At 47.7% G+C, this 16,004-nt stretch overlaps 1 protein-coding gene across 1 annotated transcript in view; it reads left to right on the top strand.

Moving 5' to 3' along the window:
• The window catches only part of PNPLA2 (patatin like phospholipase domain containing 2), a 30,094-nt gene that overhangs the window by 7,177 nt on the left and 6,913 nt on the right, over positions 1-16,004 (top strand). Inside the window, exons 2-7 of the mRNA XM_040608461.1 lie at positions 8,644-8,876; positions 9,038-9,103; positions 13,059-13,268; positions 14,192-14,252; positions 15,093-15,260; positions 15,667-15,799. Coding sequence (XP_040464395.1) covers positions 8,644-8,876; positions 9,038-9,103; positions 13,059-13,268; positions 14,192-14,252; positions 15,093-15,260; positions 15,667-15,799 — 871 coding nt within the window. The remainder of the gene's footprint in view (positions 1-8,643; positions 8,877-9,037; positions 9,104-13,058; positions 13,269-14,191; positions 14,253-15,092; positions 15,261-15,666; positions 15,800-16,004) is intronic.

Genomic DNA, 16,004 nt, shown 5'->3' with positions numbered 1-16,004 from the left:
TGTGGAGAAAGTTAGAGCTCTGTTTCGGGGAGGGGGGCTGTCAACGCAGGGGGCGTTATGTTGGTTTATTGAGCCCACTGCTCTTTAGTAGGGTTGGTAAAAACTTCTTTATGGGAACAAAGTAACCATTTTACTACTAGCCATGCTTTTGCACACAAGAGTTAATTCTGTGTGTGCAAGCTTCAGGTGGAGGTTGCTACATCTGCCTTGCTGATGTCCTTGCTTGTGCGCTGCTCAGCCTTGCAGGAAGGGTTGAGCAGAAGCTCTTTCCTTGCAGGGGTCTGTGCAACCCCCCTGAGTAGCTCCTGTCCTGCTCTCATGGCTGCTCTCAGAACAGTCATCTTGATGACTGGGGATTATGGCTGGGGGACCAACTGTTTACATCCGTGGAAGAAAGACAACGTCAGTCTCCAGATGTGTCATGGCTCCCAAGGAATGCAGCCTGCCTTGTGGTCTGCCTGAAGACGCTTCCCAGATGAGCAGCTTCACCAAAATCACATTCCTTCTAGAGCAGAATGCCTACACCTCTCTGAGGACTGCTTTGGAATGAAGCTTCTCATTCTCCCTTCCTTGCTGGAGACTGTTCTGCTCATGCTGTGGCTTGTGGGGAAGAGTTCAGGGGTGTAAGGTGATACTTAAATGTGCCTGTTGGGATGGAAGGGCAAAGCGGGCACAGCAAGCAGTGTGCTTACAGGTGCATGGTGAGGTGCTTGGCATGGATCGGAGCAGCTGGCTAGCTGTGCAAGCATGAGGGAGCTGGGTATGATGCAGGCTGAGGGCCAGTGGAGGACTTCAGGGATATTCCTTTCATTCTGTGCCAGGGCTTTAGTGCAAATGTACAGTGGGAAAGGATGGGGACAAGTACTAGCTGCCTCTTTTTCTGAGGGCCTTCAGCAAAGGGTCTAGTAACATCTCTGGTGGGCACAAAACAATTGCCACCTGAAAGCATGCAGGAGAGCATTTGGCAGGGGTTAGACTGAAAGCCACCAAAAGTGGTGTGTGAGCCTTGCTTTGGTGTTGGTGAGCCAGCTGAGGGTAGTGTCGTGTGTGTGGTAAAGCTAGAAGGGCTGCTGGAGTGGCAGCTATTTCTTCAGGCTCTGAAAACAGAAAGGACAACTCACTACTTGGTTTTGTGGGTCTGTGGTGCAGGTGCCTGGCAAAGGTACCTACTGTCCTTTAGGACTGATCTCTTTTTTTTCCAAACATCTTGCCTCTGGTGATAGCTCCCCTGTGAAGTGGAAACAGGGCACTCCTTCTCTAGGTGTGTGGTGCCGTCCTGCAAACTGACCCTGAGAAGTGAGTGTGGAGTGTGTTTGTAACATTGTGCATGTGGATGAGACCTGGTCCTTCTGCACTGGTTCCTGTTCAGAATAACCACCACTGGAGGCTTTGTGTTAGTAGCTTTCACTGGGCTGAATAAAGTGAGTCGGATGTAGTTCCACTTCTGCCTCTGTGCAGGCAGAGGAGAAAGGCAATTTCACATTATTACGTGTTTCTCAGTCTGTTTCTCCCCTCCGCTAGCTCTATCTTGCTGAGTACTTACTTTTTTAAAAGTACCCCAAACCCAGCATTGCTTTGGCTAGTAAGCAGCAGGGATCTGAGCTGTACCTTCTCTTACTCTGTGAGTCCCCTTTTCTTGCCATCCCATGCACTTTGAGTTGCTCGGTAGCATTGACAGGAATTGATGGATGGTGGAAGACAGCACATGGCTTTCAGTACGGCTTGCTTGGGATCCTGAGCAACCTTTCCTTTTCATGTGCTGGTATACCGCTTAATTTCTCTCTAATGCAATGAACATAAATGCAGCATTAAGACTTATATTAGGCAATTACAGTGGAGAAAAATCAGACTAGTGGGGATTGCTGTTGTGGTTGTGACAGAATGATCCTGGCTGTCTGCCTGAACTGAGCTGCCTCTTGGCCTTCCTATTGACTGTTTCGCAGTAGCAGCTGCACTGTTTTGTGATTTGTGTTGCAAAAACAAACACTCCCGTCCTGGCCACAGAAACAAAGTGGGCCTCAGCTTGCAGAACATCACTTGCCTGGTATGGTTTTGGTGTGCCAACACTACATTAAAGGTTTAGCTTAGAGATGTAATCAAGCCTGGAAGCTCTTGTGCCTGTTCTCCCAATGCCTTTTTGCTTCTGTACGAAGCAGAGCAACCTACCTTATAAGAGGTGAGATGAGGTACAAGTTGTGCATCTGTACTTTGGCTTGCGTGAGAGTCCTGCCCTGTGGGTACCAGTGGGTGGACAGGCGGGCAGCAGTCACTGTGGGCTGCCTAGTGAGCTGCTCTGTGCAAGAGGAAGAAATTCAGGCAGCTTAAATGCAGGTATTCTCTTATGCTCCTCATATTCAGGATTTGGCAATAGTTCCGGTTCATCTGTTAACTGGTACACAAAACAAGGACCGCTTTTGGCTGAAAGAGGAAGAATGGCTCTTGGTTTGGCTTTATTTAAACAGGTAAAGTGACAAACAGCTTTTTGCTTTTTTTCCCCAGATTTAACTTGAAATAGAAAAGCAAACATCTTGGGGACAACCACATTAATGAGGTAGGCTTCTGGCTCTGTAACAGTTGCAGGTGATCTGGGTTTACTTAGTCTTCCTGCTGCAGGCTGTGCCTCAGCACTGTTTGTGTCCAGACTCTGCAATGCTGAGCACTGAGAATCTGAGCCAAAAAGTGTTGTGGGCTGAGCATTCAGCATCCGCCTCTGGCTGTGAGAGCTGGCACTACTTGAAAAGCTGTCTCTTCCTCTCAGTGTTTCCACCTGCTCCACCTGTAAGGTCAAAACAGGTGTTGCTTACCACTGTTTGGTAGGGATCCCTAGGAGTTACTCTGATAGGGTATGAGCTGGTGCCCCTTACTCTTGAAGCAAAGGGGAGAAAAAACATTATTTACAGACAGTGGCCAGGCTTTCCTAAGAAAAATCCTTTGCAAAATCATTTGCTTGTTGCTCTGGGGTTAATTCCCTGCATAGAGCCCCTGTTGGGGAGGGTTACCTGTCACATGGAACAGTCACTGAAGCAGTAGGGGCTGTCTGTAGACTGAGTGGGCGTGTGCTGTAAGAAGAGTTGTGTTTGCTACCTATGTCTCACAAAAAAAAAAAAAAAATAGATACAGGAAGGAAGCTTTTCTTATCTTGAGCCAAGTCAGCTGAGCTGTTTCTTATCTGATGGCAAAGTAGTAGGTGAGGAGGTTTGAATGAAAAACTTAAAAATAAACATACCTCAGAACAACAAAAATTAGGGAAGTCCCAGAAGAACAGCTTGTTCTGGTACATGGTATTTCTCAATATTGCTGGCTTACAGGAAGGCGTGCACAGATGAGAATTGGTTCCTTTAAAGGCTTCACTGCTAGCTGCCATCCCCTAGCCTCAAGTGTGTAAAAATGGGTGATTTTTCTCCGTGTTAAATAGTGGGAGTTATACTACTTCTGGCAAGTGAGGGATAGGTATTGTTTCCACACCCAATGCTTTTAGGCATCTGTCCAGGATTTCACACTGAAATTAAAGAGCTGACACCAGCTGTGGGGTACACATGTCACCTGAAAATATCTTGTAAGGGAAGATTGTAAGAAGTTTTGCACATTTATTTCCTGCTGGCATGAATTTCTTTGCCCACCTCCCCTTTTTCCATCCACCCAGCCTTGCTGATAGGTACCAAGAGAACATCTTGGGTCAGGTTCCCATTCAGGACACGTTGGCCTTTGTTTTGCGTAGCTCAGCTGAAGGTCTGTCTGATTCTTGCTGTTAGAGGACAGTGAGTGGAAACCAGGTCTCTTCAGCTGAGTGTGGGAAGAGAAACAGAAGTCTAGCCAAGCAGTGGGATCTTTCACAAACTGAGGTCGCTGCCCACAAGGCTTGGGGTTGGCTTTTGGTCATCGGCACGTTGCGATGTGCTGCTCCTTGGGGTGAACAAATGGGCACTTCCTGGGGCTTTGAGCTACCTGTAAGGAAACATCCAGTAAAGTTTTCTGTTAATGATTTGCCTGATGTCAGCTTGCAGACTCTGTTTTCATCACCTCTTGTTTACAGCTTTACGTTTTTGGGCTGGTGACAGGATTGTTATAATTAGGACCGTATCATCTCCTGGGAGAGGCCAGGCTGGAAAAGCATGTGAATTGCTGCTCTCGGTACTTGGGGAAGAGGCAGGTGCAGGAGCTGAGTGTGCGGTGCTGGCGCAGCTTGGGGATTTGTACCCAGGTCAAGAACATGGGACAGCTGTCCTCATACTCCTGCTCATCTTTAGAGACTGGCTTTTAGCTCTTCCATGGAAAACGTACAGGAACAGCTGAATTAGCAAGGGACAGGCAAACAAGCTAAATTAACCTTGGGGGAGATCATGCTAGTAAATTCCTTCTCATTCCTAAATTCAGGTCTGGACTGCGATCTACCAATAGGAAACACAAGAACTCCCATGAAGCTCAGCAACCATTTGAATTGAAAGCAAAGTGTGAAGATTGTAGGTGGGGACTCTTGCAGGGAGCATCTGTGCTGAGTATTGCACAAACATCACTCAAACAGATAACTGAGCAGAACTTGGAATGCTCCAGAATGAGGTTCCTGGTTAGGGTGTGCAGGAGCTGGCTCCTGTCCTGAAAAATCTTGCAGCTAAAATAACTTGGTCATGCCATCCCAAACTAACGAGGCATTGGGTGCTCGGGGTGCTGGAGGAATGTCAAAAGCACCCACACTTCCTTTTGCTAGCTGGCTTCCTTTGAAAGCTATTGGTATTGGTATGTCTGGCCAGTCTGGAGCCTTAGCTGGGTAATGGGAATGAGGAGAGCGGGGTGGTGCCTCCTGCTTTGCCAATGTGTAGGAAGGAGTCCCTGTGAATTCCTGTTGATGTTGAATGAGAAGCAGGTTTAGTGAGGATCTGCACAGTTCTCTGCCTGCCACAGTGGTCCTGGTGATGTGTGGTGTTTGCAGTCTGGGGTGTGACTTCTGTCTGTGCCTGTTATCAGCAGGGATGGGAGGGATGCTGTCTCTACATCCATCAGCTGTGCTGTCCTCTGTTCTCCATCCCTGTTGGACAGCTTTCCCTTTAAGTTTGTGTTCTGTGGACTGCTGCACTACCCAGGGAGCAGAAATGTTCCTGGCACAGAGGGTGATCTTTGTGCTCCTGTGGAGCTCTTCCAGAGGGAGCTGCAGTGTCATGGGTGAGCCATGGTCACAGGAGCTGTGGGGTGGAATGTCCAGAATGCCCCCTCCCTCGTCAGCCTGCTCTGCTCCTATTTTTGTTTGTGTCTTAGGCTTTTTTTTCCACTCTAAATACTTTACGGGTCAACTGTCCTTTTGCTAGCTGGCAAACTGATATCTATGTGGTCTAACGTCAACAGGAGAGCATCACGGTGCCCTTAGCGCAAAAGTCTTGCTGCTGAAGATGTGCTCATCACCCCTTCTGCCATGGGGTGGCTAACCTTTGCAAGATCCTCATCCTTATGCATTGCACAGGCTTGAAAGTAGCCTTTCTCTTTCATCTCGGAGCTCTTAGCTGCAGTTAAATGTCTTCCCAGCAGCCCAGCTAACATCAGGTTTAGCTGACTGATCTTCAACTCTTCTCCTTTTCCAGAGACAGAGCAGCAGCAGGCTACGATAAAGGTGTTTGTGTACCATTATAAATAGCGCATGCTGCCTGAATGCTTTTCAGATTAGAGAAGGGTAGCGTAGGGGGTTGCGAGGCAGTAGAGTCTTAGGTACTGGGTTATTATTTTGGAGTCGAGCATGGCAGCCAGTTCTCTAAGGGAACGATCTTGCTATGTCAGTAAGCTAATGTGAAGCTGGCTTGATAGCTTAAAAATGAAATGCGAACCAGCAACTGCCTTCAGGTCTTTTCCCACCAGTAACAGTAACCTGCCCCTTGTAGCTACTGCAGTATGAGCACAGCATGAGCCAGCAGAGGTGGAGCAGCTGGTCTCCCCTGTCTGACGAGGGACACGTTGGGGTGTTTCAGGACGCAACTGTCTGAATTTCAGTGGTGATGACGCAAAGGAGCATCAGATAAGGACGATGGATGGCCCTGCAGTACTCGGGTTCATGTATAACAACACCTGCTGGGGCAGTGGTGGGGGCAGGGAAGAAGAAGGATATGACCTTTCTGATGAAAACAGAATATTCCACATATATGAATATATAACTTTTAGAGGAATGTTGGCTTAACAAATATGTATAGGGAAAAGTGTTGAACTAATTAGTTGGTAGAAGAATGAAATGTTTTCACAGCAAGCAATACTAAATGCTAAGAATTGCCTCTGCCCCTTGGTATGTACCTTGATAAGGGAAGAGGAACTTAATTTAGCTTTTTCACATGACCCTGTATCCTGAATTGCCAGGTCCATCAAAAGCCATAGGAAACTTTCCTGTGGATTGGAATTGGCATTGGACTAGCCCTAGTAATTGACAGCTTGTGAGCTGATTTTCCTGGAATAGCACTTCTGGTAGTAATGAGATTAAACCACTCTCACCTCTTCTTTCCTCCCAAGTATATTTCTAAGAGGGCTTGTCATGTGTCGTGGATCTAGCTACGTGAACCTGACTCCTTTGGCTGAACCCTCAGCTAGCCTTATTTCCAGGAAAGCTGGTGGTGCTGCAGATCACCCTGTGCCTGTCTCTTCCCACAGAGCTGTTCTGCGCTCAGCTTTGGTGCAAGTGAGCCAGCAAGTCCAACAGAATCACAGGTGCCCTTAAATTAAAACATCTCAGAAGTTCCTGTGTGTATACCTGTATTTTGCACATGTATTAAAAAAAAAAACAACCAAAAAACCCCCCAAAAACCGAACACCCAGAAAGCAGTTAAAGAATAAAATTGCTAATTAGCAATAATTCTTACTTTGTCCTCTTGGCTGTAAAACTGATAGAGCAGGCAGCTGCAACTGAATTCTCCCCTCAAATGCTGAGACAGTCTGTTTCCTGGCATAGCTGGGACTTGGTCATTTTATTTTTCTTAAAAAAAAACTTCCAGCTCACATTTTAGGTCAAATAGTCATAATTTCAATTTAATTGCAGTTGTCTTTAGTGCTCAATATCAAATCTTTCTGCACACTGAGATGCCAAGTCGGAAAGCTTCATTCTCTAAGCACCACCTCTGGGGTGACACCCTACCCACAAACTCCCCCCCACACACCATGGCCTTTGCACATGGGGTGTATCCCCACATCTGCACACTCAATACCCACCCTCCCGCTGGGTTTTTCAGCTAAGCCAGCAACTCCCTGCAATGCACTTGGTGCAGTGGAGTTCCCTGGGGTCATGCGGCCAAGGTGCTGGGCTGGGATTCATTTGGGTTTTGGCCCTGCTGCAGTTTGTGTGTCTTTCCTTCCCTTGTCAGATGTGAAGGTGTCTTAGGGAGCGTTACGAGTGCTGATGGCATGGTGCTGGGAAAACGTAGTTTCTGCGAGGCTGGCTGACTTCACTTTGGGAAGTTGTTGAACCATGTGGCTACTATCTGGGACAGGTTGGGCTCAATGGCTTACTGCTAATTGAGGAAGATCAGTAGTAGACTGCTAAACATTGCCCTAGGACAGAGCAAAAGGCTGGGATTATAGTGTTAAACATTGCTTCAGAGGGGGGAATTTTGGATTTTCTGCCAAGATGCTACCTCACAGTGCCTGACCCCAGAATCTCTGGTCATGTTCAAGGGTCTGGTTCTGTGCGTGGTTGAGCTGCTGGTGTTGATGGGTTTCCAAAGCACACAATTATATTCCCAGGCTGTGTTAATGGAAAACATGTTGCTGGCACACATGTATTGCAAAAGAGTGGGATGTGTCAACATAGCATTAAGGGTGGTGGTGTTTTTATCTCCGTTATATTTATCAACCTGGATCTAACTCAGGTTCTTTCATTCTGTTGCCTCCTTTCTGCAGTTGCAGGACTGCGCGAGAGAACAAAATGGAGGGTTTTCCCGTTGGCTTGAACGGGTGGTCTTTCATCTTTCTCCAGAAACTGAACTTCAGTTCTATTGGAGAGAAGTCTTAATTTGCAAAAGCATTTTTTTATTTTTATTTTTTTTTCTTTCTCCTGGTTTCTTTAGATCTTCCCCTCACATTCTTCTCACATGTATATTCCCAATGCCCCTGGGAGTGCAGTGGTTGGCTGCTACTTAAAGGAACTGTTGTCTTGTATCTTGCTGTGTCTAGGAGATGCATGTGGAAATAGCAGTCAGTGTGTGAAAGGGCAGCATGCTGGGCACTGAGGGTTTGGCTTGAGTTGATGTTTTTGCTTTGTTTTCTCCTTTCCCACTGGAGAGCTCCAATACTCTTGCCAGATTAGGCTCCTAGTCACCGTGAGAGAGTGGACTTAGCAGATGCCTTCCTTTTTGTGCAGATGAGATGTCTCCTTTGTTCCAAAAACAGCCGGGTCACCGTGTGAAAGGGAAGGCAGGCATGGCTTTGTGTGACTTCTGCTTGTCATCAGGGCCCAGTTTTGTGCTGTGGAATTGAGCACGGGGCACCAAAGGAGGCATTAAGTTGCTGATTCCCTAATGGAACATAGTGTCCATCTTGCCCACCTGAGATGTAGCTGACGTTCACAGCAGAGCTGGAATCACTTTGATTGATGGAAAGCATTGATGTTTCTGTTTACTGGCACTTTTGCTTTCATGCATGAATTTCATGGTGCTTTTTTTTTCTTTTTTTCTCTTGTTGCAGGTGAGGCTGGTGCCAGCATTATTAGAGTGTCAAAAGAAGCCCGGAAGAGGTTCTTGGGCCCACTCCATCCATCTTTCAACTTGGTGAAGATCATTCGGCTCTGCCTGTCCAAGACTGTGCCGGAGAATGGGCATGAAGTTGCAGCGGGACGTTTGGGTATTTCCCTGACACGAGTCTCTGATGGAGAAAATGTGATACTGTCAGACTTCCATTCCAAGGAGGAGCTCATCCAGGTGAATGGAAATTACTGCAGAGGGCTAGGCAGGAACTGCATGCAGTTTTGTTTTGCCTTAGTGCTGGAGTATAATTGTCAGCCAGGTGGTGTTCTGAGAAGAGTAATAGGTTCAGAAGGCTTTAATCTGCTTCTTACATTCTGGATCTCTTTCTCCTTCAGGCCTGTGTCTGCAGCACCTTTATCCCTGTGTACTGTGGGCTGATACCTCCAACCTTGCGTGGAGTGGTAAGTAAGACTCTTAAGATGCTCCTTCATTAAATCATGTACTAACAAATAAGAAGGCAGAAATCCTGGTACTCAGTGTTGTCAGTCTTATTGCCTGTCTGCTGGCAGCAATTAACCTGAAGAGGCACGAGAAATTCCCAAATAAACAATTTCCAACAGTGGCTGTGCCTTCTTTTCACTGCTGCCTGCAGTTGGCTACAAATATCCTGAAGACTAGAGGATTTAATGGGATAGTAATATACAGCACAGTCAGGGTAGGTGCTGGCTGACTTAGCAACGCTGTCCATCACTGAGGCTTCAGCCCTCTGCGTGTGGAAAGAATTTGGGTCCAGGATAGAAATCACAAGTGTGTAGTCCCTCTCCTGTATGCCTGACACTTTCTGCAGGGTTTTAACTAGTGGTGCTGATACCAGACCTCTTTTCCATGGAGTTCTTCCTGTCCTTCCTCTCGGAATAATGGTCTGCTGCCTGCTAGAGCTTTTTTTAATATCATGTCTAAGGCTGTCCAGAGCAATTTCTCCCTTCTGTGTTTGCATGTTAGAAATGTAACCATCTGAAAGCTCTGCAGAATTGGAACATCTCTGATATTGCAGTCATGCTTAAGGACCTCCCTTGGACTCCCCTTGTGCTACATAGGTTAATACAGGTGTTAAAAGGCAGTATGTTGGCAAAGTAAATAATCAAAAGGGAGAGGGAGAACTGCTATTAAGCTATGTGTGCCCTGGTTTCCTGTAACTGACCCGACCAAGACACCTCAGTCTGTCAGAGTGCAGCATCAAATCTGCTTCCTGCTGCTGTCTGTGTCCTAAAAGTGGGGTCAGTTTTGCTCCCGTGGGATATACAGCTTGGCTGGTTTGTCTTGTGCAAGCAGGTTGGGCAGGGAAATGAACTAGAAGAAATGTCCAATGTCCAGCCCTTCAGAGAAGTGACAGATTCAGTAATGGTTTGGTATTTTCTCAGCAGCAGCAGCCAGGGCTTTTGTCCCACAGCTGGTGGGAGCATAACAGTGGCTCTTGCCTGACACCTCTTTGGGGCTAGTTGAGGTCAGTGTGGATCAGGCAAAATCGCAGAATTCCAAAACTGTACATCAGGGTTTCTGGAATGTGCAGCTGCCCTGGCACACTGAAGGATGATTTCTTGTGTCAGAATTCCTCATGGGAAAAGGTGGAGATGGAATACAGAGATGAGGAAATAATTCCTACCTCTTCCCTAGAAAACCATGGCTCTTTGTCTCTTGGAAGGCACCACTGGCGAGGGTAAATGTTGAATTAGGCTGGGTATGAGCCTGAGAAAAGGTTTTGAAACAGTTCCTAGTATGCCTGTGATGACTGTGTTTGCCACAGGACGAACTGACAGGCCTGGCATGAGGACCAGTATTCCAAGCAGTATGATTGTGTGTAAGGTGTAAAGTCTATATTCTGCCTTCTTAATCTATTTGTAGTGTTTACTTCTCTGAGCTTTGATAGCCCCATGGAGTAGATGATGAAGATGAGGGAGGGGGGAAACCACCTAACTCTCAAAGAACCAATAAATGGAAGGGTTAATAACTGAAGTGTCAACACACACTCTAGTCATGAAGTGTTTTCTGCAAGTGGGTGAGATGAACCCCTAACAAGGGTCAGAAAGCTAATTGTCAGCTCATGTGAGTGAGGGGCCCTCTGCATGGGAGGACACAATAAGGGAATGGAACTGGGGTGATTTCTGCGGTGCCCAGCCCATGAACCACCCCCAAAAGCTGCTGGTGGTCACACCTGCAGGCAGCTGGTGGCTCCAGCCTGTGGCTCTGCTGCTAGGGGCTTTGCAGGAGGTGGGAGAGTGGGTTATGCTTGGGTTGCTAGAGATTCAGGCAAATCCAAAGAAGCGGCAGCTGATCTTCAGTGAGGAATGGTAATCGGCATTGCTCGGGGAACGGTGGACCCGAGGGCCGGGTCTGCACGTGTGTTCCTGGCTTTCCATATGTGAGAAGGCTTTGCTGGTCGCCCTTCTGTAGCTAAGCCTTCTTTCTAATGGCATCCATGCACTCATGCTGCCACCCGCAGGGAAACGTTTGTTTCTGCATCCTTGCTGCATAACTATTGTCTTTCTTAAGTGACCGAAAGGCTTACCACCACCTTTTTTGAACAAAGCAGGTGGTGCCTGCTTCTGTCCCCTTCCCACTCGGCCTGTCGTCTTCTTGTCCTTGCAGAGGGAGTCAGCCAGATGTCTCCAGCTCTAGCTGCACGTAGTCTGGCTTCCAGTGGAGCGGCTTTGGGGAGATGATGACAGACAATTTGCTATGGTTACTTTCGGCTTAGGGGAAACTGATGCCCGCTTTAAAAGGGGGCAAGGGTTCAACTGATTTTTTGGCACCTCTGTTGTCTAGAGAGCATCCTGTAAGCCAGCTGAGTGTCACTGTTTCTGAGACGGTGTACTTCTCTTTGAGTTTAATCTATCCCATCCTTCCACTTTCTTCACTGTCCAAATCCAGGTGGTGCAGAGATCTGTCTGCCTTGATACTGTGTTTGGTGACAAAGGCCTGACATGAGGATAAAATGCCCTGTGCTATGAGTTCGTGCTGCTGTAGCCTACAACTGTAATTGCAAGCCAGCTCTTGAACCTGTAGGCTGTATGCAGTGGTAGCCCCAAGGTTTAGTTTGCCCCTGAGAAACTAAGGGCAGTCCATCTTGACCCTGTTGCCTCGATAAGAGAGGAATTTGATTGCTTTCAGCCCAAGAACCTGTGAACCTTTCCCCAGGCTCACAGAAGCTGCCTGAAGAGGTCTCTGCCTGTCTGCTATCCAGAGCAGGAGAGAGCAAAGTGCAAAGCGTCTGCATTTTCCTGGGCATTGTGCAGCAAAGGACCAGTGTCAGTGGTCAGTCTGCCTGTGAGACAAGGCAGAGCATGATGGAGAGTGGGGTGCCTCCTCTTCCAACCAGCATTTCCATGTTCTGCCTGGGTTCACCTTCTACCAGCGCAGCTCCTCACCCAGCAGAGCGGAAAGATGTTACAGCTACTGCTTATGGGGCTATGTAGCTCCTGTATGATGATTTGCATTTGAGCCTGTCCAAAGGGAAGGGTTCCAAGCAGCAAATGGCAGGATCAACCCTGATACAAAATCAGCAGGACTCTTCTGTAACTGGAGGCTCACAAGAGCCTGCGTTGTTGCTCTGCAAAGGTCTCAAACCTCCTGTTCTTTTGGCTTGACCAACATCCCCTTCCTTTTATCTTCAGCATGTTGCTTACTCTGCCAAAGGCCTGTGATGGGGATTGTCTTGCTCAGCTCCTTGTGCAATTACGGTACTCCCTTGTGCAATTACGGTACTCCTAACAAATATTTTGAAGTGGTTACATGCTACTGGGGTTGCCCTTCCTGCAAGGGCAATACAAATGTGTTTATGGTACATAAGTACAGAACGTTCTCTGATAAGAAGGTGCCTGTTAAGAGCAAAACCCAAGTCCCCTGTGCTCTTTTATCACACTGCAGCAAGTAGATTCCAAATGTGTACGCATGTGTTGGGATTTCTGCTCGATAAGCCTGCTCGTAACAAATCAGCTGGTTTTACTCTTGGGTAACAAACTTTCTGCCAGTGGGGACTTGTGTCTGAGCTTAGTTATTTTGAACATGAATGAAAAATGTCACAGTGTGCGTTGCGGGTGGTTGTCAGTGTGTCATATTGTTTAACTGGACGATAGTCAAACCCCATAAGAGATGTAAGTCAGCATCACACAAGTGACTATGCCTTTCATTGAACACTTGTGACCAACACACTTGACCATAGGAAGAAAGGCATGTAGCAAGAGGAGATTATAGACAGCACAGCTGCGCTGTCACTGGTTATGACCCCTCCAGCACTGGTGGATGTATTCCATTCTCTTCCCAACTTGTTGGCACAAATAGAAAATGGGAACACATAGTAAAAAAAAGTCACTTCATCAGTTATGGGAATGAACAGTGCTTCATTTGTCTTGTTTTCAGAGATATGTTGATGGAGGGATTTCTGACAACTTGCCACGATATGAGCTGAAGAACACCATTACGGTGTCTCCATTCTCAGGAGAGAGTGATATCTGTCCACGGGATGGTTCCACAAACATGCATGAGCTGAGAGTCACCAATACAAGCATCCAGTTCAACCTTCGCAACCTCTACCGCCTCTCAAAGGCCCTGTTTCCTCCAGAGCCACAGGTGAGTTTCCTGGCAGCACTAGAACTTGGGGACAGTAGATGGGCACTGGCCATACTGTGTACTTTAGCAGATTCCAGACACTTAGTTTTGTCTCATGTTTGTCTGTTTTTTAACCTTGACATTATCAACCCAGTGACTTGGCAAACCTTGACCATCTGCACAAGGTTGTGTAGGGGGCTTAGTTTTCTTTTGCTGCTGTGAGAGCTGGAATTTAGGTGGTAGCAGTTGCTTGGAACACATTCCCATGGCGCAGTCTCTAGAGCAGCGTTTGCCAGGAAGTCAGGCGCGCTTGTAAGCAAAGATGTATCAGCCATTGGAACAACGTGCTCTTGAGTGTTTTAAGGTCAGGATGGAGCTTGCCAGCTTGCAGCCAGTGACTGTCTCCTAAATAGTGCCAGTGGAGTAGGTGGCACTGCAGTCAGCTTTGCCTGCTTCTGAGCAAATGCAGCCTCAGATAGCCCTGGCATTTGGGCATAATAAGCGTGCATTCATGTGCTGAATTACTTGGACAGGTTTTTGCCTGTCCCCTCGCTACTCTTAGCTGGCTTTATCTGCAAATGCAGTGGCCCTTCCTGGCATCTGCTGGGAAGTATTCTGGGCTGCTTGTCGGAGTGACTTGCTGAAGGCTGCTCACAGCAGCATCAGCTCTACAAGGGGAAATGAGGTGGCTGCAACTCTAACCCCGTATTTAGGCAGGATTGCAGGTGTCCCTTCCAATCTGAATTATCCTGTGATTCCAATATCCAACATATTCACATTGTACCTCCCATTCCTGCTCGAAGCCTGGAAAGGGCTGGCAAGGATGAGACTTGGGATAGCTCAGGAGTCAGCAGAATTCCTCTAAACCCTCATTGAGCTGGATGTTTGTGCTGCTTAGCCAGACAGTTTCCAGGTGACATACTCTTGCCTTCCTCTGCCCACAGGTGCTGCGGGATATGTGCAAGCAGGGCTATCGGGATGCACTGCACTTCCTGAAGAAAAATGGTAAGGCACTGGGTGTTTGTAGGGTGCGCTGACTGGCCTCTTCTGTGCCAAGCTTTGAGGGTTGTCAGTGGTGTATATGAAAGGTGAAAAGGCAGAATTGAGCTGTGCCTCAAATATCAGATTATGGAATTTCTGTTAATAAGTCTTACTCTAGCATTTCAGGGAGCAGAGGTGGAGTAGACACCTTTCCAGTGCAATGCAGGACTGTAAGCACTCTGATACCAAAGTGGTGGTTTTGGCACATGCTCAGTGCTACACCAACACAGTTGTTGGGTACCGGTGCCGTTTGTACCTCCTGCAGCTACCTTGCTCTTTTTGTACGTGCAGCTAGGGTACCTCTAACGTGGCACAGCAGTGCGGCATGCAGGCATGCCTTCAGCAGCCCTGAGTGCCTGGCAGCTTGACACAGTTGCACACCCTTCTACAGGCAAGCCCTCGACTTTCTTGCCTCCAACTGTTGTAGCAGGTTGAGTGAGTTTTTGATGCCACCTGGTGTCAATGTACAGCAGATCAAGCACGTTTGTTTGCCCTTTGCTGCACACACGTTACTGGGGTAAGAGCAGGCAGGCAGCTGTGTTTGTGGATTAAGCTGCGGGAGGGAAATCTTGCCTGCAAGACTGGTGACTGGCAGATTATAGCAACAAAATGCTGCCGAGCAGCACCCTGTGGTACTTAAAGGGGAATAGCTAGAATTTCTGGCGGGGGAAGAGAGGATGGTCTTAAAGCAGCAAGGTTTCTAACTCATGGTAATTGTTACAATAGATGTAAGTCAGAATTGACACTCTAAAGGCAAGGAAGGGCAGCTAGTTTGTATCATCCTTATGGTATGACTTCTCTTAGGACTCCTTCATCGTCCAAGTCCTGCCCGTCCTCTCCTCGCCATAGAAGCCCCTCCAGGCGAGAGGAAAGAGGAAGAGACAGAAGGCGAGGATGAGCTTGAGGACAATACTGCCCTTGCTGTTGTTGAAGAACACATCTTTGAACACCTGCCTCCCAAACTGAACCAAGGTATGATCCAAAGGGAGCCATTCCAGGCAATCTTTCTGTGCTGACTAGTCCACTTCAGAGGATTACTGGGATGTGTGGGTGCTGCTTGTGGCTGGGCTTGGCCATATCCAGGGGTTAGGTGGACTTGAGGCCTCTTAAAGTTGTGATTTGCCCTGTGGAGGCTGAACAGGGAGAGGCTGACTCATTTGACAGTGTTCTGCATGGTAAATAGAGGAGGGGGTCTTGTTGCACACTCCTTTGGGAGTCTGATAAAGCTAAAAGCTGCTGTTCTTATCTGCACCGACCCTGAGCAAGACTTCCTTAAAAAGTGGAAGGTGGAGAGGGGAGACCTCTAACTTCTGCGGTATGGCAAGGAAATGGGATAGCCCCATTGTGGGGATTCAGCCATGTTCTCTTCTGTCTTCAGCTCTTCTGGAGGCTTGTGCTGAAAGAAGAAGTTTCTTGACTGGCATTACCAACATGCTGCCTATACGTGTGGCCACAGCAATGATGGTCCCTTACATGCTGCCTCTGGAGTCTGCAGTTTCCTTCACTGTCAGGTAGGCCTTCGGCTGGTTCCCTCAGTGGTGGTCTTCCCAGTGCAGCAAAATGTTTTGTGTAGCTGGTGGAGCACGAATGGACAGAGAGTAGGTTCCTCTCTAACTCCGCAGTGTCAGAGCTCCTGGGGAAAGAGTTCCTGCCACTTAACCAGACATACGAAAAAAACCCAAAAAACAAACCACCAAAAACCCACAGAACTTTTCC

Source organism: Falco naumanni, chromosome 10, assembly GCF_017639655.2.
Source record: "Falco naumanni isolate bFalNau1 chromosome 10, bFalNau1.pat, whole genome shotgun sequence".
Classification (NCBI taxonomy): domain Eukaryota; kingdom Metazoa; phylum Chordata; class Aves; order Falconiformes; family Falconidae; genus Falco; species Falco naumanni.
Note: the sequence above shows the minus strand (reverse complement) of the source record. Positions and strands in the feature narration are given on the sequence as shown.